General features: G+C 40.6%; 1 protein-coding gene across 5 annotated transcripts in view; it reads left to right on the top strand.

The window, feature by feature from the left end:
- Positions 1–25,591, top strand: part of pcdh19 (protocadherin 19) — a 65,729-nt gene that overhangs the window by 20,165 nt on the left and 19,973 nt on the right. For all 5 annotated transcript variants that reach the window (XM_089022125.1, XM_089022159.1, XM_089022143.1 and 2 more), the window contains 2 exons: positions 14,920–14,978; positions 17,208–17,380. In XM_089022125.1, coding sequence (XP_088878251.1) covers positions 14,920–14,978; positions 17,208–17,380 — 232 coding nt within the window. The remainder of the gene's footprint in view (positions 1–14,919; positions 14,979–17,207; positions 17,381–25,591) is intronic.

The raw sequence follows: 25,591 nt of genomic DNA, 5'->3' as shown, positions 1-25,591 counted from the left end.
AAACACTGTACTACAGTGTTTATTTTATTTTTATCAAAACGGTGTGCATAGGTGAGGCACACAGTTCTCCTGCCTCATGATAGGGGGCACTCGTGATTACAGAGATTCTTCTTGTGACTCCTCGCTGCAGAATAATAGACAACCATCCAGTCATTTTTTCGTGTTGCTTGGCCTTATTTTCAGAATGGAGGATTACATATCTAAATTGAAAGAAATAGAGAGACTTTTAAAACTGAAGAAAGATAAGGAAGGCTTCTACAAAGAAGGTATAGAAGCCTTTCTTCAGAAGGAGCGGCGCATGGACATCATTTATAAGTAAAGGTAACACGATAATAACGTTTAATTCTTTTTTTCTATGCTACAGTTTATATAAAGAATGTTGACATGACATTTTCAACAAAAGGTGTTAACTTTTGCCAATCAAATGGTGAATAAGCTACTCTGTAGAGTTCATGTTTGTAAATCTGACTGTGATGACGTCAGTGCCTCACCAGCCATGAACCTCACCGCACGTCACTGTATACCACCGCCTACTTTTTAACTGTTGGCACGAGTCTTGGCCAGAATTCCCCATGACAAGCGCATGTCTGTGTCCAATTCACTGTAGAAATCCTCCTGTTGTCTCGTCGCCAACATCTCAATGCGTTATTATAAAAAGATTCCTTATCCATATTCATACGCGGTCGCCTACTTTGGGAGAACACCAAATTGAGAACTAGAGCAATGGGTGGACAGATGACATAGTATTTGGACTTTTGATTTGTGCACAAGTCGCTGATGATTATTTGAGGCTTTAAGCCGCAGATTTTGCCTTGTTTTTGCATGGGAAGTCATGTTAACAGAGACAGGATATCTTGGCTCAAGGATCTTGTGTGAGGCTGAGGTGATTGGCAAAAAGAATCCGGTACATGAACTATGGAAGACACTCATTGCTAAACGGTCAGAATTATGATATGCTGTCTGAACAAGAGCATTTTCCCAATTCTAAACTTCCATCAATTATTTTCTTTGCATCTTTGGTAAAGAGTCAGTCAACCAGTTTACATTAGCAAATGAGAAAAACATACTTTTTGTTAGATTTTAGACTAGCTCTAATCCAAACAAAATCTCACAAGGATGAAGCCCTGTCCCTCCTCCCCCTGCAGTCGGATTACGGGAGTGGCTTTAAAAGGATAAGGGCCCGTTTATCGCTGTTTCCCTCAACACTTGTTTGGGATTTAATGAAGCGGGGGAAGGCGCTTCAGCGTCACCCGATGTGGCCGGGATGGAGATGACTCAGAGATTAGGCATCTGACAAATGAGATGAATGGTAATCACAATTTGTCATTTTTAAACCATCCCACCCACTCCTCACAAACCAACAGACACCAACGCATATGCTTTCACGCCCACCCATCCAAGTGAATTTTATTTAGTGTTTTTTCAACAGACGGGAAGAGGCTAAAATAAGATGTCCTGTTGAGTTTGGTGACTGCCTTTCACTGTTTTATTAACACCACAGTTGAGTCTGCTGGAAAAACCACAGAAATTATCAAAATGTGTGACAAACTAATCAGAGCTGCATTGAAAAGAAACGAACCAATTTGCTCGCATTTATCTTTACTGTCAAATAACTTGTCTTGAGATATACTGAACATGTTCTTGAATATGTGATAATACTTCTGTGCATGGACCGTAATTGTCAGCGGTTGGGGGTTATGAGTAGTTATGGTCACGGGCAGGATATTGTTTTATTGGTTCGTACGTCTACTGTTATTTTCATAAATGTTCCCTGGTACTCCGGATTTCTCCTACATCCCCAAAACATGTTTATTTGGATAGTTTAAGCCATAAAGTTATTCACAGGTGTGGATGTGAGTGAGAATGCTATTTTTGATGATGTGCCCTGTGAGTGACTGATAACCAATCCTGGCCGAAGGTCAGGTAGGATGATAGGAGGTAGGAGGAGGACAAATTCTCCCAATCACATATACTTAGTGTTCAGGTGGTTAAGCTAATAGTCCACTTACTAAAAGAAGGTTCATTCATTGGTGATCCCAGCATTGCAGCAAACCAGCAAAAGCAAATATAGTGCTTCAAACACTAATTTCAAAGTTCATCGCAAATTGAACTTGAGTGCACTGAACCCAGCAGTGAGCACAGCTTGAGCTTGCTAGGCTTTATGAGCACACATTGATTGACACAAATATAGACGGCTGAGTTACATACTCTTTTACCGTACTGCCCCTGTCAGGAAATTAGTTGCACGATCAGGAACTCACAGGTAGGGATGTTGTTTAATGTTGCGGGTTGCGTTTATTAATTGTACAGGTGCTGTTTTCAGGTAGACCCTAACTTTTATTGTAAAACGCATAACATTAAAATGTCCTAAATGAACTCCATGCTCTGTTCTTATGGATCAATGACAGATAATATTTCCCATAACTGTAATCAATGAATAAAAACGTACAGATTTAGTACAGATTTTATGTTGACCCCCCCCCCCCCCCCAAAAAAAAAAAAAAGAACAAACAAAATAGAACATATAGCAATAAACACCATAGCTGCACTTACTTGAATTTCTTTAAAATGTAACGTAGCGTAGATGTCCCCATTTTAATATTTGTACTTGGAAAGCAAGACTTTTTAGGCTTTTTGTTGATGTTCTCAAAAATGCAAACAAAATTGGTGAGCAGTTTTACCTGGTGTTACTCAGATTCATTTAGCATGGATGTTTTTGAGTGCATGTTGTCCTCCATGGCAATCTGACATTAAAATAAGTCATTTTTTTATAGTGGGCAGATCCTTAAGTTTATAGATGGGTTTATCAGAATCAGGAAGCGTTTAATCGTCCCACAATGGGGAAATTTTGCAACATATAATTATAGACAAGCAAATCACAGGTTGAAATAGACAAACAGCCAGTCACACCTTTTGACAATTTAGCCTTCAGAACCTTGCATGCATATTTTTCAAACGTCGGAGGAAGCTGGAGAAAATTCAAACTCCTCCCCTCATTTGCATTTGCAACAGTTAAGCAGACGCCGATCGAGCACATATAAGGTTATGTGTTGGTTGAGATACTTGTGTTAGTGTGAGGCTGTTGCTTATTTTGTCAGAGGTGCAATGGTGACAAGGTGACTGAATTCCTTGCGGATGCCACCTGTAAAACCTTGAGCATTTATCTCAGGAGGCAACCTGGGAGTTAAAATGCTTCCAAAATCACATGAGGGAGGTGATGCTGGCAGCGGAATGGAGGCACCTCGGCCTCATCGTTTCTGTCTTAGCTCATTAAGCCGTGCTTGTGGTTGGTGCAACAAACCTCCTCGCTCCTTCACAATTAATAATGGGACTTTAAGGGTTACCTCAAACATATTAGATGTAGCTAATTATCAGACGCAACCACGAGGTGAGAGTGGGGGCAGCGATCTCACCTCGAAAGGTACAAAGACACACCCTGTAGCTTTTGTGTCAAATGGATTTCTGCGATGCACCGTGCAATTACATCGATTTGAAAAGGAGCGCTCAAAGGTGCCAAAGAAGAAAAAAACGCCATCTTCTCACCCCCACTTCTTTGTGTTAGATTATCCATGCAGCCCGCATCCTCTCTAAATAGTTTTGCGTGACCTTTGCTACAGTAGCTCTAATTATTAGAAGCAGATAGGACCTGTAATATACATGGCTAATTAGAGTGGATTTACCTGAGAGGACATTTGCTCTGTTCTTCATCGGCATGACTGTCCTGCCTTTGATGCAGGTGATTTAAAGCCACCACTAAGGTTAATCTGGGTAACACAGTAAGAGTAATTAGTATTATAATCATGACAAACATAGTTTTGATAGCAGCACAGAGCAGATCAGTCACAGGGTTCGTTGTTAACAAGCCACCTTTATCGTCTCCATTGTTTTTAAGCCTCTTTTCTCTGCATTGACTGATGTTTGACTGGGCTTGTTGATAGCTATATCTCCCCTTTAAAAAAACACTGACTTTCAATATAGGACCTCTTGTCATTGCATCTCATGAAGAGTTGTTCCTGGAGAAAGCAGTATTTTTCAAAGCCTCAAGATGAATGGAGAGGGGCAGCTGGAGCTATCTTTTGGCTGGCGGGAAACTTGTGTAATGAGCCTAAGAGGTTTCCAATTATTCTACTTGTGATCAAAAAGGAGATGAATATTACTCCTCTTGCCTCTTTTCCCCCTTGCTCTCTCTTTCTCTCTCTGACATTTTGCACAGTAACATCTTTTGATTGGGGCAGGGGGCAGGGAAGGGAGGGGGAGGGGCAAAATGATTACTTCATGAGAGCATCAGATAGACTTGAATGAACATATAGTTCTGATCTATAAAGTTGTGAAGGCTATACATTTGTAATCATTGTCATTACTTGATACTGTGTCCAATGTGTTACTTTTGCAAAAGTAAAATAAAAAAGACAGACTGAAGTTACAGGTTCATGAAAATATAGTCAGATATTAACTTACTTGAATGTGAGAGCTCACTCGATGCCCTTTCCATATTAACTCATTCACCGCCATTTACAAATTTATTTTGCAATTAAAAATATGACATACAGCGCCATTCCTGAATTAGTTAGGGTTTTGTTTTTTCTTGCTAAGTTGCCGATAAAGTGCTGGCCAGACCTCTGGCATTGTTTGTCACTTCCACAAAGGAGCAGCATTTCTCCTTCTTTTCAATGTTAGCGCTTTGTTCCAGTTTCAGCTGTTGCTAAAGGCTATATAATCCAATATTACATTGTATTTTGGACAGCCACCCTCATTTAAAGCTCATATAACTCCAGACTCATATAATTTAGGAAATAACTTTTTTTCTGATGAGAGAAAAGAGTCTAAGCTTTGTTACGCTGCATTAAATGTTTATATAGACCTAAAACTCAATATTCTGTGGGTCCTGGAAAACTAGTGATAATGACAAAAACTCTAACACAGGAGTGGACACATTTTTCCACGTCTGGCAGTGAATGAGTTAAATTTAGGACATAATGGCCTCAAAACTGAAACATTACTTTATTTTTACATTCTGTTTGTTTCGAGTTGTACGCTTGGGAAAAAAAAAATCTTAGTTGGCCGCAGATGATTTGTTCATATCCATTGTGGGTTTTCTGACGCCTTGTCTCGGCCATTAGGCTTCACTTTCCCTAGGCTGTGGCTACATTGTGACATTAACTCATGGCTGATCGTATATTATGTGATCAAAAACAACTGCAATAATTTGTTTGCTATAAACAGTACATTACTACCCGCATTACAAAGGACACTGGGCTTTGTCCGCGGCAGACGTGATAGCCAAGCCCTGAGCTATTTTATTTATTTATTTTTATTTTTTTACAGCCGTCAGGAGGAAGGCGTGTTTGTTGTGTGTTTGCTCGTTGCTGCTGTTTCTCTTCCGCCTAATAGTGACAGCAAAGCCTCACCCATACTCTCGTACAAAAGGGAGTTGAAGCATTCGATTGTGCACGGATTGTTTCCTCCCCCCATTTGATTTATTAAACTCACAGATTACAAGTAAAAGTACATTAGACGCCTGGGGGTCTTTCTCTACCATCGACCAACAAACTATCGGGGCCTGAGAGAAATGAAATGATGAAAAACAACAGATAATATTGTGTATGCTGACGTTGGGACAAGGCAAACGCTTCCAATCAGCTCAGATAAACATCCTGCACGGAGATATGTTCTTGCAAGATAACGGCTTAGCACACACACTGACATACAAACACAACCACGCACGGATCGGTGCTTTTGATAAGCACCCAAAATTACTACATGTTGTTTAGAGTGGCGCAACAAAAGGATTAAAAAAAGGACATCGTTTTAAGAAATCAAAGCTGTGGAAAGGTGGAAAAATGAATTTCATTGGGATAGATTAGACTTCATAATTGAGACATAATTACAGGGAAACAACATACGTGTTTGTGTATGTGTGTGCGGTAAGACAGCAGCCGCTCGGCTTCCCCATGTCAATGAACCGCAGGGGGGGAAAGGCATAGATTCACCGTCTGTTGCTGTTTTCCACGACCCCTATAGATCCTCCCACGGTGAAAAACAGTTTGCCCCCCAAAGTCAGGGAAAATACAAATTCAATTAAATGAAGTCAGTTTAATCCCCCCCAACCCCGCACACGCCCCACCCCCTGTTGTCCCCATACACACAAATAGACAATCACTTCCCCCCACAAGGGGTCAAGCCAACTGCATCTGGCCCCTCTTTCTCTTCCAGCAGCCCCCTGCTTGCATGCTGCTAGGTTGCCTTTCCCTGATGGAGACAACTGCTCCAGTTTTCATTCCCACTGTGATTGGGTGTGTGAGTGTGTTTGGGTCAACACATGTTTCACTGCAAATTCCTGTTGCATTATTCCCGTCCTGACTCATGGGGAAGACACATTGTTTATCCCACTCCCTCTTTCCTCAGTCTTTCACGCACTGCCTTTAGTTAAAGCATAGCAAATGATGTTTTTTCCATTTGTGCCCGATCCTGTTAAGAAGCTGGATTTACAGATGCAACGATGGTGAGCAAGCAGCTAATACTCTAACAGCTGCCTAGTAAAACCAACGCTGCAGATAACTAAACAGATGTGCATCTCATTGATTTACTAGCAAACAGGATCAAAATCATAGCGTGGTCGCTGCTTATACAGATCACTGATAGGCATGGCCCTGTTTTGCTATTATGTAAAACCCACCGTACCGGGGACCCTGTGAGTCCGCAAGCTTTATTTGGGGCTCTGCAAAATTATTCGTACCCAAGGATTATAATGTATTAGATAAAATAAAATAAGATTTATTTGTCTCTCAATGGAGAAATTCCCATTAATTCAGATTATCAATGGAGTAAATCACTAAAATATGCACTAAAGCAAATAATTCCCACCCTAATGTTGGGCCATTTAGAAGCTCTGATATGATTGAATGCCACTTCTAGCTCTATCATACTCTTTTATCATGTATATTTTTTATTTTTTTATTGTTAGTGTAATGATTTATTTGTTTATTTTAATTTTTGCAACAAAAAGCTTACAAGCAAATTCCTCGGGTGAAACATTTTCAATGTGTTTTTGCGACATGGAAATAAAGTCACTGGCAGGATACAGATGAAAGAACCCAGCTCATATTCTGTTTTACATGAACACATAAAAATAAATAAATAAAAATGTATACACACTCACACACACACACCTACATACATACGTACATACAGTACATTCATAGAATTCAATTCCTCAATTCTTGTTAGAAAATCAAAGCAAAAAATACAATAAAAAACAGTTAAAAAAATCGCTCAGTATGCTCAAAAAGCAAGGTGATGAAAATTGTCATTGATGAAAGCAGCACTCGTCAGCCAGAAATAATTACCAATGGATTTCTCCCGTGCAAAAGGTTTGAAAACCCTTCACTTTGAAATAAAAACAAAACAAAAACAATTTTGTTATAGAGATATTAAATACAGACATTGCCGCACCTGCACTTACCTTTTAGAAGATACAGTATGTCACCCTCTCACCTGAGCCCCATAATGTAAACACAATTTGTTTGCAAGAATTGCCTAGGGTGATTAGATTGATAAACACTGGTGAAGTTCCACTTGTATCCTTGGTGCTGCCTCCCAATTTGTCACAGTGGTTCGTGAGGCTGGTGTACGTCTAAAGGCGGTGACTAATTCCCTTTACCCAGTGTCAGATTAAGGCAAGTCAATAAACAGACCAACTCAATCCATCTGTGAGCGACTGCATTCGCTGGTTGACTCTTGGCTGTCTGTAAAGAGCTGCTGCAAATCTCCATCGGACTGAAAGGTCTGGAAAGATGCCTTGTCACAGTACGTGAAGAAGGGCAATGCAGGGAAAGATTGGGTGGTAGCCCACCTTTAAAACCTGATGCACACTGCACCTTTTCTTTTTGCTTGCAAGTAGCACGGTTGGGTGATATGGGATGGAATCAAGCTTCTCCTAAGGAGGATATTAACAGTTCTGAATGAGGAGTCCAAACAGATGGCTGATCAGGAAATCACTAAATAAAATGAAGTTTCACTGCTCATGGGAAGGGCATGATAATTCCTCATAAAAGTATGACATCCGCTTTTCAAGTTTCAAGTGTGACTTCATGTCCTATTTGGAAGAAATTGTGTATGCAGTACTCATATCAAATAATCTTCTGTACTGCGCAATTTAAAATCTGGTAATACATACAACGAGTGAAGGCAGGTGCGCAGATACTGAAGCTAAATTGAAATAATAACCGTACCCAAACCGTCAAGTCGTTGCAGGCGCTCACACAACCTCAACACATAATAAATATCTACATCTGCCATTCGAATTCCATGTTGTGTGGGTGTTTGGTGACTGAACAGAAATTGACCACAGAACTGTGTTCTCGTCCATCCAGCCCAAAGGAAAATAAAATGATGCTCCATCATGTTGTGAGGAGCAAAAGTAATCAGTTCTCTTTTGGCTAATTTATCTCTTCCTGGTTTCCTGGGTTAATTACACACTAATTTCTGTACCGTTACGCTGTTGACTCTGCTGCTCGTGTTTGCGTAATGTACACTCTTTCTGAATGTGTGTTTGTCCCGGCCCATGGCATGTAAACCTTTGGGAATATGCTATGCTCTAAATTAGGTTGCCTCACTTCTCCCCACAACACTGGTTAAATGTAGGGCACAACTGAGAGGACTCAACGCACACCCAACATAATAATAATAAGGGGGGGACTGCTCACTGTTTTATGTGCGTAGTAGTGCTTGTTCACAAGATTTCAGAAGCACAAATCTTTTCATGGAAAGCTAATCTAGTCCTTCATCCAAACCTCCTGTCTCAATGCCAAATTACATGTTTTTTGGGAGGGATGAGGTGACTGAAAACTTTTTGGCCTGAAATTCAAACGAAATGAAATCCCCCCAAAACTGCCCTGAAGGGTTGGGGGTATTCTTTAGCTGATTTCTCATCTAAAACACCACTGATATTTTTTATTCACCTCGAACCTTCCCGCCTCATTATTATGTAAAACCTTAGAACTTTATCTCATACGCTTTTTTTCTTACTCTGAGATGGATTGAGTCCATGGGCACGTGCAGCACTGAATGCTGAACAGGTGTTCATTGAAACCCCTTTCGCCGCTTCAGGGGTTTGATGAGGCGGTACCAAGATTCCTATTCAACAAACGCCGACCAGCCTTGTCACCCGGGACAAAGGCAACACAAAACAACCACCGTAGGAAGTTACATGGCCACCAAAGTCTGGAGGAAAAGAGGTCAGAGGTGAGTGGCGACCCCCTCCTCACCCTGAAAGACAACAGACATAAGCTGCTTAAGCGTTGCTCGCCTACGTTGGAATGCAGATGTCTGCAGAGGGGGGCCTATTATTTAAGATCTTTTCATCACTCTGAAAGGGAGGGAAATGGCTCTAAAACACATGAATAATGAATGCCATTTCTATCAATGTATGTATAATTAATCACATGTCTTCCAACTGAATGTCTATGGAGCCTCTAGGCCTGAGTGACATGGAGACAAGTCTGGATTATTGTCTGAGTCTGACAAGTGGGCATTGCAGGCTTCTTCCTTCCATCGATGTTTGTCATAACTGATTTATCGATTACCTTAAGTGATCGTAAACAATGTTTTCTATTGTGTGGAAAAAAAATTTGATCAGTGGTGAAACAGCAAAACTCAGTGCACTACTTGACTAGGAAATATGTGGGTGCGATGTTTGGTTTGAAAAAGAACAGATCAAATTTGAGAAGTGATGGGGCAACATGAAACGTTTATGGAAGAATTTGTGTCAAATGTCAGTACCACAAACCTGTGTGACAGATACCATTGTGATGTGGAATCCTCCAGTACTGTGGGCTTAAATGGCAAGTGAACAATTTGTGATGAAAGTACGATTCACTTTCCCTGACGTTGCTATATGTTACTCAACATCCCTCTGTCTGAGAGACTCTGGCAAATAAATGTCACAGATGATAGGAGGTGGAAATAAAGTTGACTTCTTTTGCCTTTCATTTCCATTTTATGAGTTTCAAAACTGTGTCTCTGGCAGGAGTGGTGAGGCTTTGTCCACCTGCACACGGGAAGGCTAAACGACAGACGAAACTGTGTGCGGGAAGTGGCGCTGTGTTTACGCACCCGTGTCAATGTGTGTGAGAAGGGCCATTATTTGCTTTGCTGGGACAAAACTCGACACGTACTGCTTCTATCAAAGTGACGACTATTTTTTGTTGTTGTTTTTAAGTTTTCCAATTCTTCTTCAAGCCAAAAAAAAGCTGACTTTCAACACATTATTTCAGCCAGAATAATTCACTTTGGTAGCATGATTGATTCCCCGAAGGGGCCGCTGGGTTTGGACTAAATTGGTGAGTGATGGAGTGAAATGATGCGGCGAATTTGGCAGGTTATTTGTCACATGTGTACCCCTCTGTCACAATTGATCGAATATAATTTGAGCGTAGGGGGAGCCCTGTTGTGTATTAAAAGGTAATAACACTCCGTATTCATCAGCGCCGACTCCCCGCTGCAAGCAGAAACAGAAAATGTAATCTCATCCGCAACTATGGCTATGGCCTAAAGCTCTCCTCCACGGTTTTTCGCCACTGATCCTCCCTCTGGGGTCCTGGCTTGTCTCAAGGAAGAGAGGAATCTATAATCCAGCAGATGGCGGATGATCTATGGTAAATTCTGCTATCAGGAAAAGGGTAGAATAGTTGCCGGCGTCCGGGAAAGAGTGGCTAAAGGTTGCTGGGTGTGATGGTCGCTCAGCGGTCTGGGGTAAACTGAATCTAGACCCTCTTCACTGAGTTGAGGGAGTGGGGGGCTTTGTCTTTCGAGTCACCGCAATTTGCCTCAGCGGCTCAGCGAGGGGGGCAGACCGACGGGTGAGCCGGTCACCTCTTTAGAAACGCATTCCTGCCAAATCAGGGGATTTTTGCACGAGAAAAGTTCAACGAGAGAATGCGTCTGTCTGCAAAAATGTGCATTAAGACTCAAAGTGAATCTTAGTTGCAGTCAGGGAGGCGTCTGCGTCCTAATGAGAGAATAAAAAACAGATTCTAGGTCAGTTATTAGAGTGTTAATCGGGGAAAATGCCATAGATCCCATGATATTGGCCGTTATTTAAAAAAATATATAATCAGGCTCTTTTGCTGATATACAAACCCAGTGTTTTAATTGTATCAGTCTTGTTTGATTTCATTTTTAATGCACCTTTAAGATTGCAAGTTTTTGTCCACCGAATTGATGACTAAATGCTTGACCCTCTTATAGTCTTGAAAGACTTGCACCTGAAAGTGATTTTCAACTTTTTTTCAAATAGGCAAATAGTGTTCTTCTTCTTCTTTTCCCTTGAAGGGGTCGCCACAGCAAATCAGTGTCCTTCATCTTTAGAGGTTTGATCCGCATGTTTGTTTTGGCCAAGCTTTTACGTCGGATGCCCTTCCTGACAGCGTTTATTTTTAACCTGCTAAATTAACATTCTCGGAAAATGCATAATATATGCTAATTAAGTACTATTTTGAATTAATACACCTGAACACTAGAGAGTCACAGCTCACTCTCATCAGCCATTATATGATGTTTCAAATGACTTAAATATGTACGTCAAATACTGAATCACCATTGAGGTTTATTTTTGCTTTATAGGGTTACCGGTTTTAATAAATCATTAATTGTCAATTTACAAAAAACATAGACTATTATGAATATTAAACTGGTACCTGCATTTCCAATAGATGCCCCTTCATTGCAGTTTTATCAACACGTGGGTTAATGGGGCTAATGTTAATTGATTGCTAGCATCCCATCCGTGCATAGATGCCGTCTGCCAAATGATTGTTCATCAGCATCACAACGTCCCCTTTTATCACCGCTTTATTTTTAAACTGTGAATTGTCACGGTCGGACAAAAGAGAACACTGCAGAAATGTCTCTACCTATAAATTCAACAGATTGGCGGTGACACCTTTTATGCATCCCTCTTTTTTTGCATCTTATTAGTGCCTATTCCACCATCTGCTCATGTTTGCTTCAACTTAAGCGTTGCAGTTTGCCACCACCGCCTTGGTAAATCATCTAGTGCGGCAGCTGTGACATCCTGTCTTTATCTTTTCTTCTCCTTGCTGTTGTTTTTGCCACAATCTGCTGAGCTTGTTGAGTGATTACTAGTTGAAGAAATGGCCCTGCCCACTCCACCTTTACTCTTTTCTGACCGTGCGTCCAGCGCTGCGAGGAAGGCAAATCAAATTTTCGAGGAAATTGCTTTTTCTCTCAATGGCAAAAGGGCGGTTCATTGTCCCGGTGACCCCCTTTTATTGAAGAAATAGATGCAAAGGCTAAATAAAAAAAAAGCTGGGAGAAGATGGCGTTTGAAGAGTGATGCTTCTGTGTCCCGCACTGTCACCCATTTCCTCCCTTCCTACTCGTTGTGACACAGTGATCAGTCACATTCCTCCCTGCAGTCCTCCAGATGAAACGGAACAATAATTATGGGAATAGAGTGACTCTAGCCGGTAAACCGGGGCCGCTCGTATCACAACAACACATTGTCCAATCTGATTAAGGAGCCATTTGCGGCCTCCTCCTCCTCCTCAGCCGCTCCTGGCTGCAACTTGACCCCCCTTGGCAAGACATATCGATGCACCCTCCAATTTGAGGTTGGTCACAAACGCGGGAGGAGGCAGTGTGTTTCTGTGTTTTGCCTTCGCCGGGGTGACTGACTCATCAAGGTTGCCCCTTTTTGTTTTGAGAAGAATGTGACTGTGGTCATTTGATGTTGTATTCTTTGATTCTACGCACGATGTTGCGACTTTGCAGCAAGACGAATCGTTTCTCCTAACCAAATGCATGTGTGAGCTGTGTAACAGGATACTGACAGTGACGGAATCAGATGAAGAAGGGATTTATTATTTGTCCAGGTTGTGGAAAACGAAAGTCATCCTGCTACAGACAAGTTGTGTTCAGATTAGTCTCGAAAATGTTCTAGTTGTGTGTGTCTCATTTTTTCTTTGTTTCGCAGTCGTTTCAAACTGGAATACATGTTTGCTATTTTGCATTTATATTTGTCTCTAACTTGCGTGTTTGCTTGTACATTGCAACACTGAGGAGTTTTAATATTTTTTTGCCATGTGATAAATATATTTGATTTGTCCAGGGAATTTTATCTGATAGGAAATAATTTGCAAAAAAATGTTTTTTTGAACCTGCTGAATGAAGCCCAGGTGAAAGTCAGTGGTGAGATTTCCTGAAGTCTCACATGCAACGTCACACATTATTGACCACCAGTTTTGTGTATATTTGAAAGTCCTTTTGAGTTCCTTAAAAGCAGATGCCAACAACATTCCATGATGCTCGCTAAAGTGTGAGAAAGCTTCACCCGTGATTGCTAAAGTTTTTGTGTGATTTTTCAGTTATAATTTTCTGGATCAAATGTGAAATCGTTGCCAAATTATTTGACCTTTTGGAGTTTCAGCGTCAATTTCCTCATATCTTTTAAAATGATTCGCTGAATGAAAACGCTGAATGAAATGCTGAAGTCTGGCTGAATTTGTTGGAATCTCGCGTTACATTAAACATGGTTAGCCTCCAGGTTTTTGTGTGACTTGAGATGCATTTAATATTGGCTTTTGATGGATTTAATAGTTTACTCACAAATGTGAGTTTCTTTCCCAATTGTACGGCCATTTGCATGTCTCTTTGTGAAATGGCGTGTTGATTGCTTATTTCATTATGTGTTGATATCGTGTATTGTTTGCCTTCAGGAAAACAAATTAGAGGCAAACAATCAAACCTGGATTACTATTTTTTTTTCCAGAGGAAGGATCTGCTCTTTTCAGTGGCTTGTTAAAGTTTAATTAGGACTAAATAGCATAAAGGGAGATTGGATCAGGATAACCTTCAGAGCAAATGTGCGTATTCATAATGTAGTATATATCCTTGGATTCAACCTTATAGTTTTTCACTGCTAAAATAATCAAGATTAAAGAAGGTGTTGTGGTTGTGTGAGCGCCTGCAACGACTTGACGGTTTGGGTACGGTTATTATTTCAATTTAGCTTCAGTATCTGCGCACCTGCCTTCACTCGGAAGTCAGAGGGTCGACCCGCAGCGTCTTATCACCGTCTGCTATCTCCACTTTGGAATTTGGAAGTAAAGCCTTTGCTTTTTCTCCCCGGAAAACACCTGCATCTGATCACACTTTGCTAGGAAGGGTCACATCCTGGCTTTTCACTGGACTGCCATGCTTTTTTTTTGAGAAGCCTCCACTTTTTAGTGGGAGTTGATAACACACAGTGAAGCAGTAGAGTTTCATAGATCCTCATCAAATATAAACGCTGGGTGAAATGTGAATGTGGGATGCCTTTGAACTTTATGTTGCAATGTGGGTCATAGATCTATCACATGCATATTCTGAAAAAGTCTTTTCATCTCCAATTGCGGCGTTAAGATTCCCCCCCGGTAGACTCTTAATTTCATCTCCTTCTCTAGCTGTTATTTATTTCATTTTCTTCACATTAATGCGTAATCTTCTCAAATGTGTTAGAAGTGAGCCCTTCGCACCAGGCAGGAGGAGGGAAACATTTTCGAATGGGAGGGGGCAATTTTTATTCTGCCACCTCTACATCCATCCTTAATGATTTCATTTTATCAGTCGTGGGCTGACCAATGAGTCAATGGGGACCCAGGGTTGACAAAGCTTGCATTCAACACAGAACTCCACTCCCAGTTAGCCTCAATGTGTTTCTATGTGCACGTTCTTTAAATGAGGCACAGGATGCTCTCCTTTGTGTAACATAGCATTCCTTCTGAAAAAGCAATTACTGTAAACAATGTTATAGTTTCTTCTCCTATTAAAAGTACTTCTCTCCTTGTTTCTCACAACCCTCCCCACCCATACCCCCTGCACACCCCACCTCACCCCAACCCCGTTTTTTTTTTTTTACAGACGGAGAATTATTCAATTGACTCCAGTTATGTGAACAGCAGAGCCCACCTCATTAAAAGGTACTTTTATTCTTGTTCTTTTTTTGGTTTGTTTCTAGCACCTTGTTACCATTGTTATCTGTAATTGTTTCTCATCTAATGAGAGCACAGGAATACTTACGGTGCTTTGTATGAGGTTGTTTTGGACTGGGAATAATAGGAATTGAAATAGAATATGTGTTAAAAACAGGGTGCGGGATATTCCAGATAATTAATTAAGATGATGAAGAAACATGCATAAAGATTGCTGAATGAAAACAAAAACCTTACATTATGGAATGGGTTTCCATACATATTTGTCATGTCAAGCCACACCATCAGGGTCTAGAAATGAGGACTATTTTCAGAAAACAATATTTAGCTAGCGGCGGCCCCGTCGTCAAGTGTGAGAATGTCGCCATAATAATAATAATAATAATAATAATAATAATAATAATAATAATAATAATAATAATAATAATAATAATAATAATAATAATAATACATTTAATTTCTAAGCGCCTTTGAAAACTCTTAAGGAAACTTTACAGTCACAGGATTGTTTTGTGTGCAGCAGTTCACTCTACCGGGAAGTAACACAGCAGCAAGGTAGCGGGTTCAATTCCATCTCTCTGTATGAAGTTTGCATGTTCTCCCGAGGCGTGCGTCTGTTTTCTCCGGGTCCTCCCCATTGTGGGACAATTAAAGGTTTTCTGATTCTACTTTCTTACCACATTCCAAAAACATGGACTGCAGGCTGATTGAAAACTCTAGATTGTGCTCATTCCCAAAAGTGCGGGAGCGAATGGTTGTTGGATTCTGTGTGTCCTGCAATTGGCTGGCAACCGATTCACGGTGTCCCTCTCCTCTAGTAGGCCTTAAGATCCTTGTGAGAATAAAGCAGATCAGAAAAGAAATGGATGGATGGAATGCAACATATTGCAAAAATCAGAGCTTTTGAGTGCGTTATTTTTTTGTGAATAAAACTGCCCAATATGAGCGCCTTATAGTGATTTCTTATTCAGCAGCTTTAGCTTTAAACAGTACTTTTTCGCAGCCCTTTGCAGATTTTTTTATCATTATTTTTTAAACAGTATGTAGTTACTGTACTGTTTTCTTCAAAGTCTTGTCCAAATAGGAGAGTGGGCCTTTTCCATTGGATTTATTTTCAGACACCGAACCTCTCTCAGCTGTGAGGCTGAAAGTCCAATGTGCTGCCACAAAAATTGGATGGAACCATGGGAAACAGGGTTAGGAAATTGGCACTGGGGTCAAAATAATTCCCTCCGGCTGTGGAAAAAAGTTTTACAAAGGGTTTTCTTTTGATTCCACAATTGTCCTTTTGTTACCTGCAGCCTTGCAACAATGGAGGCTTTCTTTTGTTTGCCCCCAGTTACGCTCCCTCCCTCAAGTCCCATTACGACAATTTCCCCTCCAAAGACTTCCTGCATGTATGTACACAAAGGAGATTGAAGTGCAAATTCCCACAAAGCAAGACCCTCAGGAGCCCAGTGATCCGCTCCCCCATTACCCTCCGATCTGGTACAGGTGCAATTACAGTGATAACATCAAAAGGTCAGCATTAGCTGCCGCCGGAGCCCCGCAATGGGGAACATTCGGCCAGTGTTTAAGGATACAGCTACCTTGGAATGTCCTTTATTGTTACCTCCCACCCTCTCACTGCTATTTTTTCCAAGAACACATGTTGATTTATTCCCCTTCTCTTGAGCATTGTTTATAAATGTGAATTTGTTCCAGTGAGATGGTACTCAAATGAGGGGAAATCACACCGTTACTGTGCAGCTGTTGATTGTTCCCCCATTCCCCTCCCCTTCCCGCATTATTGACTGCAAGCCCCCAGTGCTAGGCAGATGCTGTGTTTGTATGCCTCCGGTGTTTCCGACATCCATCTTCCTTCCCGGAATTCCTGATTACTGCAGTATTTGTCTGACTGAAGTGAGTGAGCGCTGTTTGTTCAAGATGCCCTTGAAGGCAGCGCGTCCATCCAAAATGTCTTCGTCTTTCCACCCGGTTTCATACATGCTCTTTATCTCTGGATTATTTCAAGTTACATGTTCCGCTTAAATTTATTCAGAAGCAATTTTTTTCTAATATGCATAGAGTAAACAGTGAAATTACCTAAAAAAGGCAAAGGGCAGAAAAAAATGCTAAATGCCTTCCTGAGAAAAACATGGACATCTTCAAGGCCAACAAGGGAGAGAAGGTGATGTGACAGTTAATCAACATCGTTCTCGGCCCTCCCTTCTGCAGTACGTCAACATTCAAAGATCTGGAAGGGAACAGTCTGAAGGACAGCGGCCACGAGGAGAGCGACCAGACTGACAGCGAACACGATGTCCAGCGAGGACACTATGTTGACACGGCTGTCAATGACATGCTCAACATGACTGTGCCTCCCAATGTCTGCCAGCTTCCTGAGCAAGGTAAAACCACCTTTGTTTTGCTGTACTGAAACGTAATGGCCAAAGGATCCTTGATGGTTTAGTTCAGTTGAATTCGCAATGGTAACTTCTGATCTGGCTTGTGTTTTGACCATTTTATGTGATTTAAGATAGTGTGGAATCATACCAGTTGGATCAGTTTAAATTAGGAGTGAAATAAGACAGGAAACAACAATGACAACAGAACTCATTGTTTCGCAATGCTATTGACACCATGACAGAAGGGGTTCCTTAAAGTCTACTGATTAGTTATTTAGGTATCATTCACAACTGTGACTAAACAGAAATTCCTTTGTGGGTCATCAAGTCGCATTTGTCGAGGAAATGTGTGTTCATACTAAAATTGGGAAATATAAAAAAACACAACAAATCCCTCCTGTCGATGTAAAACAACAGTGGTGTCATGTTAAAAAAGGGAGGAATTATTCAATCGTTCAATTCAAAGGATCAAAGGATCATGAATAGTATAAAGGTGACAAAAATAGATAAAATATTTGATGATGTTTCTAATTTTGATGATTTAAAAAATATATGTTCCTCTGACTAATGTCTGAATTTCACTTTCTCAATGTAACTACTGAAACAAATATGAAATATTTGCATACCGGAAACAATTTTACACTGTGTATTAGAGTGTGTCAATACTTCCATGCTGTTGCCATTTTGTGAAACAAACACAAACTGTGTCTATGTGTTGCAGCAAAATGGTACCTTGTCTAACTAATGACGGAGCTTGTTGCTATTGTTAGTGTTTACTATTTTTACATTATTAATTTATTGTTTAAATGCTCAGTGTTCTCAGTCTGATTTTTACTTTTATGCAGCACTTTTCAAGTTAATTGCAGCTCTTTTTTAAATGGTTCTGTACATAAAATGTTGAGGTGAGCTTTAATTTGCCTGCTGTGCGAACTGGCAGGACTTAGTGGTGCACCTAATACTATGGCCAGACACTGTAAGCGTGGTCATCCAGTTGTTGTGTGGCAGTTTCCGGAAGTGATTGGAACGGCTTGTCTTATTTATGGTCGTCAGGCAGGCCTCCTCTTCTTGAAGTGATGCTTCGGGGACGGGATAATGAAAGTTAACGTTCTCCCCACATTTTCCGAATTGGTTGTTGTCATTCAAAAGCTGTTTAAATGGTTGCTTGTGGTTGCTGTTTTCAGTGCTCTTGATGTTGCTTGAATGAAAAAGTACTGCCACAAACAATTGGATGATGAATAGTCATTTGCAGATGTGAATTATGCCTTTTGGATATAGTTAACATAATTTATTCATTTGTGTTATTTTGGTAGTCTCAATGTACCCTCAAAATTTTTGACAGCTGGAAGAGAACAAAAACTGCCTGGTACCCCTCTGACGCAACCTCAGGCAACACATTGATTGACGGCAACTATGTTGCGTTTGAAGGCCCGTTGAAACCCCAGGAGCCAGCGTAGCAGCAATTACGCTCACAAAGGTGGACTTTTACATATCTCCATGAGCCCTGATCCATTATTCAGAGGGATCATTTAGCCGCCGAGTTAATGCGGATGTTTCATATCTGACTGAAGCGTTTAAAAAGACATCCCGTCGTCTGGCAGGAATCAGTTTAAGGGGTCGTGTCGATGCTTAACTACTGCCACTCACACTGGAAAAGGAGAATGAAGACGTCTATACCTGGCCCAGATGTTTACGTTCACCTGCCAGCTTGCATGAAAACACCACAGGTGTGCAACAGTCCGCTTTGGGGAAAACTTTGAGGATACCCGCCTTTCTCATTTTTAGCGAAGCAAAATGGGTTTATAAATAGCTGTGTCTTCCCTCAGTGGTGTTATTTTAACTCCAACCGTAATAAGCACCTCACTTTTCTTCTCCCCTTTGCTCACATACAAAATCAATTTTTAATGAGCGTGACTGAACAAAAGTATGCTTTTATGTCAAGGAATAATAAGGCTTCCCTTAAAGTTGATGTAGCTGGGAGCATTTTTGGCTAAGGTGGTCTGTAAGTGGGGAATAATAACATTAGGAGACACACTTAATGACAGCCATGCAAATGGACTCCGCCGGCGCCTGCCTGGCCGCTCGCCCGTCATTTGTAAAAACTTGGCTGAGACCCGCATCTGATGTCAAATGCGTGTTAGACTATTTGGAATGTGTGGCCCGATTAAATGGTGTCATTTCACACAGTCGTCCGTCCTTTTAAGAATAATATACAGTAAAGTCTCGTTATATCGATATTCAAGGGGGTCCGAAAAAATATCGATATAACCGGGACTATCGATATATCCGATCCTGCGCCGAACTGCATTAAACAAAAGCCGCCAAAAGAGGGCAGCCAAGCGCCATATAAGAAACGGAGCTGGCCATTAGCTCCCTTTTTTTTGGGTGAGATGTTCCCCCAATGTTGCCTCAAAATGGCACATATAATTCTTTAATGATTGTAAACATGTATGCTTTAATCTTCAGAACTACAGTGTATTTGAAACATATTCATAACTGGATGTGTAACAAGAAAGCATATTATCCGAATCTGAAGCCATTGTTTGGATTCACAAGCAATGCAAGACGTCTTGGCGTGAAGTCATTTTTATTTGCATTTGAATAAAAAGTGACATCGACTGTCCTTTAATACACAGTATGGAATGTTAATAATTTTCTAAATCATCGCGCTTCAGCAGACAAAACAAGAAACATTGTTGCAAAAAATGATTGCATTCATATACAGTACAGTGGGCATGTACATAACACAACAGGGAAACTGCAACGCTTACATCTTACTGTATTATGTATACAATTTAAAAAAGTCATCAATCTTCTTCTGCTTCCCATTTTTACCTTTTAACACAAACACTTCAATCTCGTCTGCTACACACGAGCTAGCGTCTGAAAATGAAAATGGCTCTGCTACACGGGTGCTGGGCACGAAACCAAGTCACCTGACCAAGTCGACCAATGGCGCGACTGATGGCGTGACACGTAACCAAGACACGTGACCAAGTTGACCAATGGCGCGACCGATGGCGTGTCACGTGACAAAGTCACACGGCCAAGTCGACCAACAGCGCGACCGATGGCGGCTCATGTGACCAAGTCGACCAATGGCGCGACCGATGGCGACCCACCTAACAAGACACGTGACCAAGTTGACCAATGGCGCGACGGATATATCGATATAAACAACAAAAATGGCCGGCGGGGGATGAAAAGGAGCACCGTAATAACCGGATTATCGTAATAACCGGGTAGCGTACTAAACGGTACTAATTATACATAAAAAGACTAGACATGTGCAAGGGAAATGAAAATAATATCGTAATAAGCGGTACTATCGATGTAACCGATATCGATATAACGAGACTTTACTGTAATATTAAATAAAAATGGGTTGTTTTTAATTACTATCAGGTCAACTTGTTTTTTATGTTACTGCCCCAAAAATACATTTTTTTTCCCTCACTGGGTCTATACATGGTAGAGGGTGTCCTCTAACATGTATAGTGAATTGTGAGGAATGTGATTATTAAATGGATAAAATATGGCTTTACAAATATGGAATAGCAGTCGGGTACTCATGGTTTACATTATCATGTTTGGTAGCCTTCCTGTGAAAAAAAGAATGACAAAATGACCCAAGGCTCACTAATATAATAAAAATGACCGCCTGGAATTGTCCAAAATGCTTATTGACAGGCCACAAAGCCTCAGGGAGTATTTCCTTGGCATTTTTTGACAGGTCACATCAATCTTACATTATGTGAAACCATAATAATGCACACAAGGAAATAAACACTGTGAAACGTGTTTTTTTTGCGCTGCAAGGCTGCTTTTCTATATCCAGCACACGGTGCAGCGTACAATGAATATCTCAAGACGAGATAGGCTTTTGGACCGCACTCTGTGTTAAAAAGATTGGTGGGTCGCTCAGCAGGATCAAGACCCTCACGACACAGATAATAGACATCTGAAAAATGCTAAAAATAAAACACCAGATACACCCGAAGAAACCCAATCTAAATCCCTTTGAACATCTCTGATCCAGTCTATTTCAAGTCATCAACACAACAAAGTGAGTCGTGGAAAATGCAGAAATATCATCGTTGGGGTAGGTCTGAGATCCATTAAGTGACAAGAATGAGACAGTGTTAAGCAGTTTGGGTTTGCTGAAGGAAGACGATTCACCAAAATGCATATTTGAAGGTCTATAGCGAGACGCAGCCATAGCACAACACCAGACAGCACTGAGGATTCATTCTCTTCATATATGCTTTTATTGTCATGTTCTCTTGGGTTGATTACGCCTGTGAAAAAAAGCAAGCAGGAAATAGCGCAGGTTAAACTCCCAGCCGTGAACAGAGCAAATGTTTACCATTCTCAGTAATTATGCAAAGGCGATATTTGCCCGGGTGACGAAAGTTACCTTCTCACAAAGACCCTTTGATGCACCATGCAAACTTTCTTTCAGAAGAGAATTCCTTTGTGCTCAATCAACACCACCAATGCCCCCTATAATCTCCATCACAATGGACCACCCTTCTCTCTCAATCGCTTTTGTTTGTCACTACTGTTGCACTCCATTTCACTTTTTTAGGGTAAAAACCTGTTTTGTTCCAAGCCACAGGTGTCAAACTTCAGATTTTTTATGGCCCAGTAAAAATAACATAAAATAAATAATAACATGCATATTTTTGGAATGTGGAAGGAACGACCTGGAGAAAACCCATAAAAGTCTTTCAAAATTCAATTCAGTTAAAAAAATTGCTTGAGTTAAAGACAATTTCACCCTGAACGCAAACTGCTCCTTTTCATTCTCAACACACGCATATAATTTGTTGGTTCATTATTTTCGTTTTGCCACCACAAAATCAAAATACGTATGTTCTACTTTCCTTGTCTAACTCTGTCAAGTTAGAATGATTTTCACACCAAAAGTCAAATATCTGATGACAGTTAAATATTTTCCTCTTTTGTTGTCGTTGTTGTTTTTTTTAAATTAAATTTTAAGTTCTTTTTCACATGCCCTCAGTGCCCGCACACTGATCAATGTTCTAGCGTGTCTTAATCATTTGCTGAAAATCCCGGCCAAGAATCTTAGAAGGAGTTATTCTTTGAAACACTCGGTCTGATTATGAGATTATTGAATTGTTTTCAGAACAAATCATCTTAAATCTATTCCAAATCTATAAAGGACTATTTGAAATACTGCGATATGAAACCGTCACCTTTGCTCGAGGGACATATGAAATAAATTATTTATTTTTCAACTGGGAATTGAAGGGATTTACTTGAATGAAGCTTAAGCAGCGCGGAGCCGTTACTGTCACGATAGAAGTCAGCTAACAGTCAACTAAACCTTTTCTTTTTTTTTCTTCTTTTTTTGTGTGGACATTTTCTTTTGATTGTCAGCGCTCTCACGTAATTCCTGGCGAATGTGGATGAGCTGCTGTGTTTTTCCGGGATTAACATCCATGTTTTGTCAAAATTTTCCATGTAGGAGTACAGTTGGGAGTGTGACGTTTGTTGGATTTGGTTTTGCGGTTATTTCAAGTTCATTAGAGTGGGGGGAAAAACGAAAGAAATCTCAGACTTTCTGGCTTTTTTTTTACACATGAGGAAAGTGAGATTGTTCAATTAGCTCAAGCAAGGAACAGACCTCTTTTATTTTTGACATCGCCCCCTTCCTCCTCACCTCGGGAGAAATTCTCTCATCTATGTGCCAGTTCCCTGTGGGGATGTGCCTGAAGCACATAGCCCAGGAATGGGAGTCCCCTCTATTGGCCACAGATTCATCCGTATTCCCATTTTCCATCAGCGGGATCCGCTGGGTCTCGCTGCTCCTAATTGAATCTCGCGTCTACCTCCCTTGCTCTCTCAGTGCAAGTGTCTTTTTTCTATCTTCCCTTAAACTTTGTGCCACTCAAGCACTTCCTTTTCCCTGTTGAATTTGAAGAGGGGACGGGGAGTAAAAGCAGCTCATGTGTTCCTGCTGCAGAACTTGCCCTAATTTTAACACAGGGACATTTCTAGTTTGCAGTTCTGTGATCTCCTAAGGAAAATGCTGACAGGTGTCAGAGTGTGCGAAGCGGCGGGGCTGTGCTGACAGCAGTGGGAGGAAGAGCAAGGGGAGGAGGAGCAGGCAATGTGAGTAAGACGGAGATGGAGAGATGAGCAGAGGGTATATAGTAAGCGGTCTTAGCCAGGGAAAATGAAAAAAAAAAGAAGAAACAATCGATCTGACAGGTAAGAGTGATTTTTTTCCCCCTGTAAATAAAACTTCGACAACATCGAATCAAGTGCGCCAACACCAACAAATCATGCATTATGATATTTTTATGCTCACAAACACAATCTAAACTCCATAACGGGGCCATCCATTTTGATTTGCTTAATCTAATGTAGGAGCCATGGAGCTAAAATGGCCGACAGTGACAAAGAGCTCTGGGGAGGTGCAATACGAGTTAAGGAAGACGAAGATCACCACAGAGAACGAGTCCGACTCGAGGAAATATGCAGGGGAAAAAATAATTTCATGCTGTGTCCATCTGGGCTCCGTTTTTCTCCACCATAGGGGGAACCAAGGAAGAATCATTCATGGAATTAACTCATTCACTGACAATGTGCAAAAATGTGACCACTCCTCTGCCAGGGTTTTTGTCATTGTCACTGAAATTCCAGGATCCACAGAATGTTGAGTTTTAAGACTATATACACATTCAATGCAGTGTAATAAACCTTAGACTCTTTTCTTTCATCAGAAAAAATAGTGAATTCTTAAATTATATGGGTCTGCAGTTACATGAGCTTGAAATGAGGGCAGCTGTACAAAATACAATACAATACATACACATTGATTCATATTGCGCTTTAACAACATCAGAAGCTGTAACAAAGCGCTAACATAGACAAATGGCAAATGCTGCCTCCTCATGGAAGGGAAAAACATTGCCACAGGTCTGACCAGCGCTTTATCGGCATCCGCTGCAAGAAAAAAAACAAAACCCGAACAAATACACACTTTTCAATTCCTGTATAAATTCGGAATGAGTTAAGATGAGCATAAATTATTTTATTATAATTTATTATTTAACAAGCACAATTTATGTATTCATTTTTGATTCGACACCTCATGCTTTAATTGGTGAGACGACAGCAAGTGCTCACGCTGTAAATGCATTGTCGGTATGTCATTATTTTTCCCTTTCAATCCTGTCGAGGGCAGTAAAGAACATTTCAGTCTATTGTCACGCATTGGCTAGAAATCTTCACGGCAACAACATGACCAAAAACATGAACAACATAGTGATGTGCTCCTGTGATCATTCAGCCATCAACCATGGGGCTCATTCAGCAGATTTCAAATTATGTGATAACTACCACTTATCGATTCCCCCATAGTGGCCCATTCACTCCTGATTGTAATGACCAATAACACACTGAATGTAACTGAAATCACGCCCAAATAACCAGGTAATGTTTACGTCTGAAATATAATTAAGCAAAATCTACTTGGAGGGCATCAAACCATGAGAAATTTGTTTTGGATCATGTCATGAAGATCCATTTGTAGGCATTATGAATGATTTTTTTTTTTTTATTCTCCTCAATAGGCCATCGAGTAATGCATGAGCCTTATAAAACATTCTGGCATTTTTGTTTATTACTACATAGCTGAAGTGCATTTTCACACCGCCGCTGTGCTTTCACACAACCATTGCAGCTTGGGCTGTCAAATAAATGAATGCTGAGTTAGTGTTGACAAGTGCATTCAATGCAAATGTTTGTTGGCAGTCACTCTGCTTTGTTAAACTCTCGTTTGGCAGTGTTGCTACTCTGCAATTTCAAAAACTTTAACCCCCATTCCAGCATGTGTGGCAATGTTTTTGTACAGCATTGAAAAAAAAAATCTAAACAGTCACATTAGTCTCATGCTAATGCTAACCGAATGACTACCCATCTATGTAAATGCTGAACTCTATAACTCATTATAAAACAAAAAGCTGACTGGCGTTTATTTTACCCGGTGGAAAAGAGGCTGCCATCAATTTCTTTGTTTTTACGCATCTGAATATGTTAAGCAAGCGTGTACACTGCTTTCATGTTTAAAAATAGCCAAAAATAGTCTCTTGGAAGTAGTGTTTGTTTGCTGTACTTGCATACGTAAATCAACAAATTCATAAAAAAAATAAAACATAAAAAAAAACCCTTCCTATTTCTGTTATT

The sequence above is a fragment of the Hippocampus bargibanti genome, linkage group LG02 (assembly GCF_051943395.1).
Source record: "Hippocampus bargibanti isolate YZ-2025 linkage group LG02, ASM5194339v1, whole genome shotgun sequence".
Taxonomy (NCBI): Eukaryota; Metazoa; Chordata; class Actinopteri; order Syngnathiformes; family Syngnathidae; genus Hippocampus; species Hippocampus bargibanti.
This window is presented reverse-complemented; position numbering and strand designations above follow the sequence as displayed.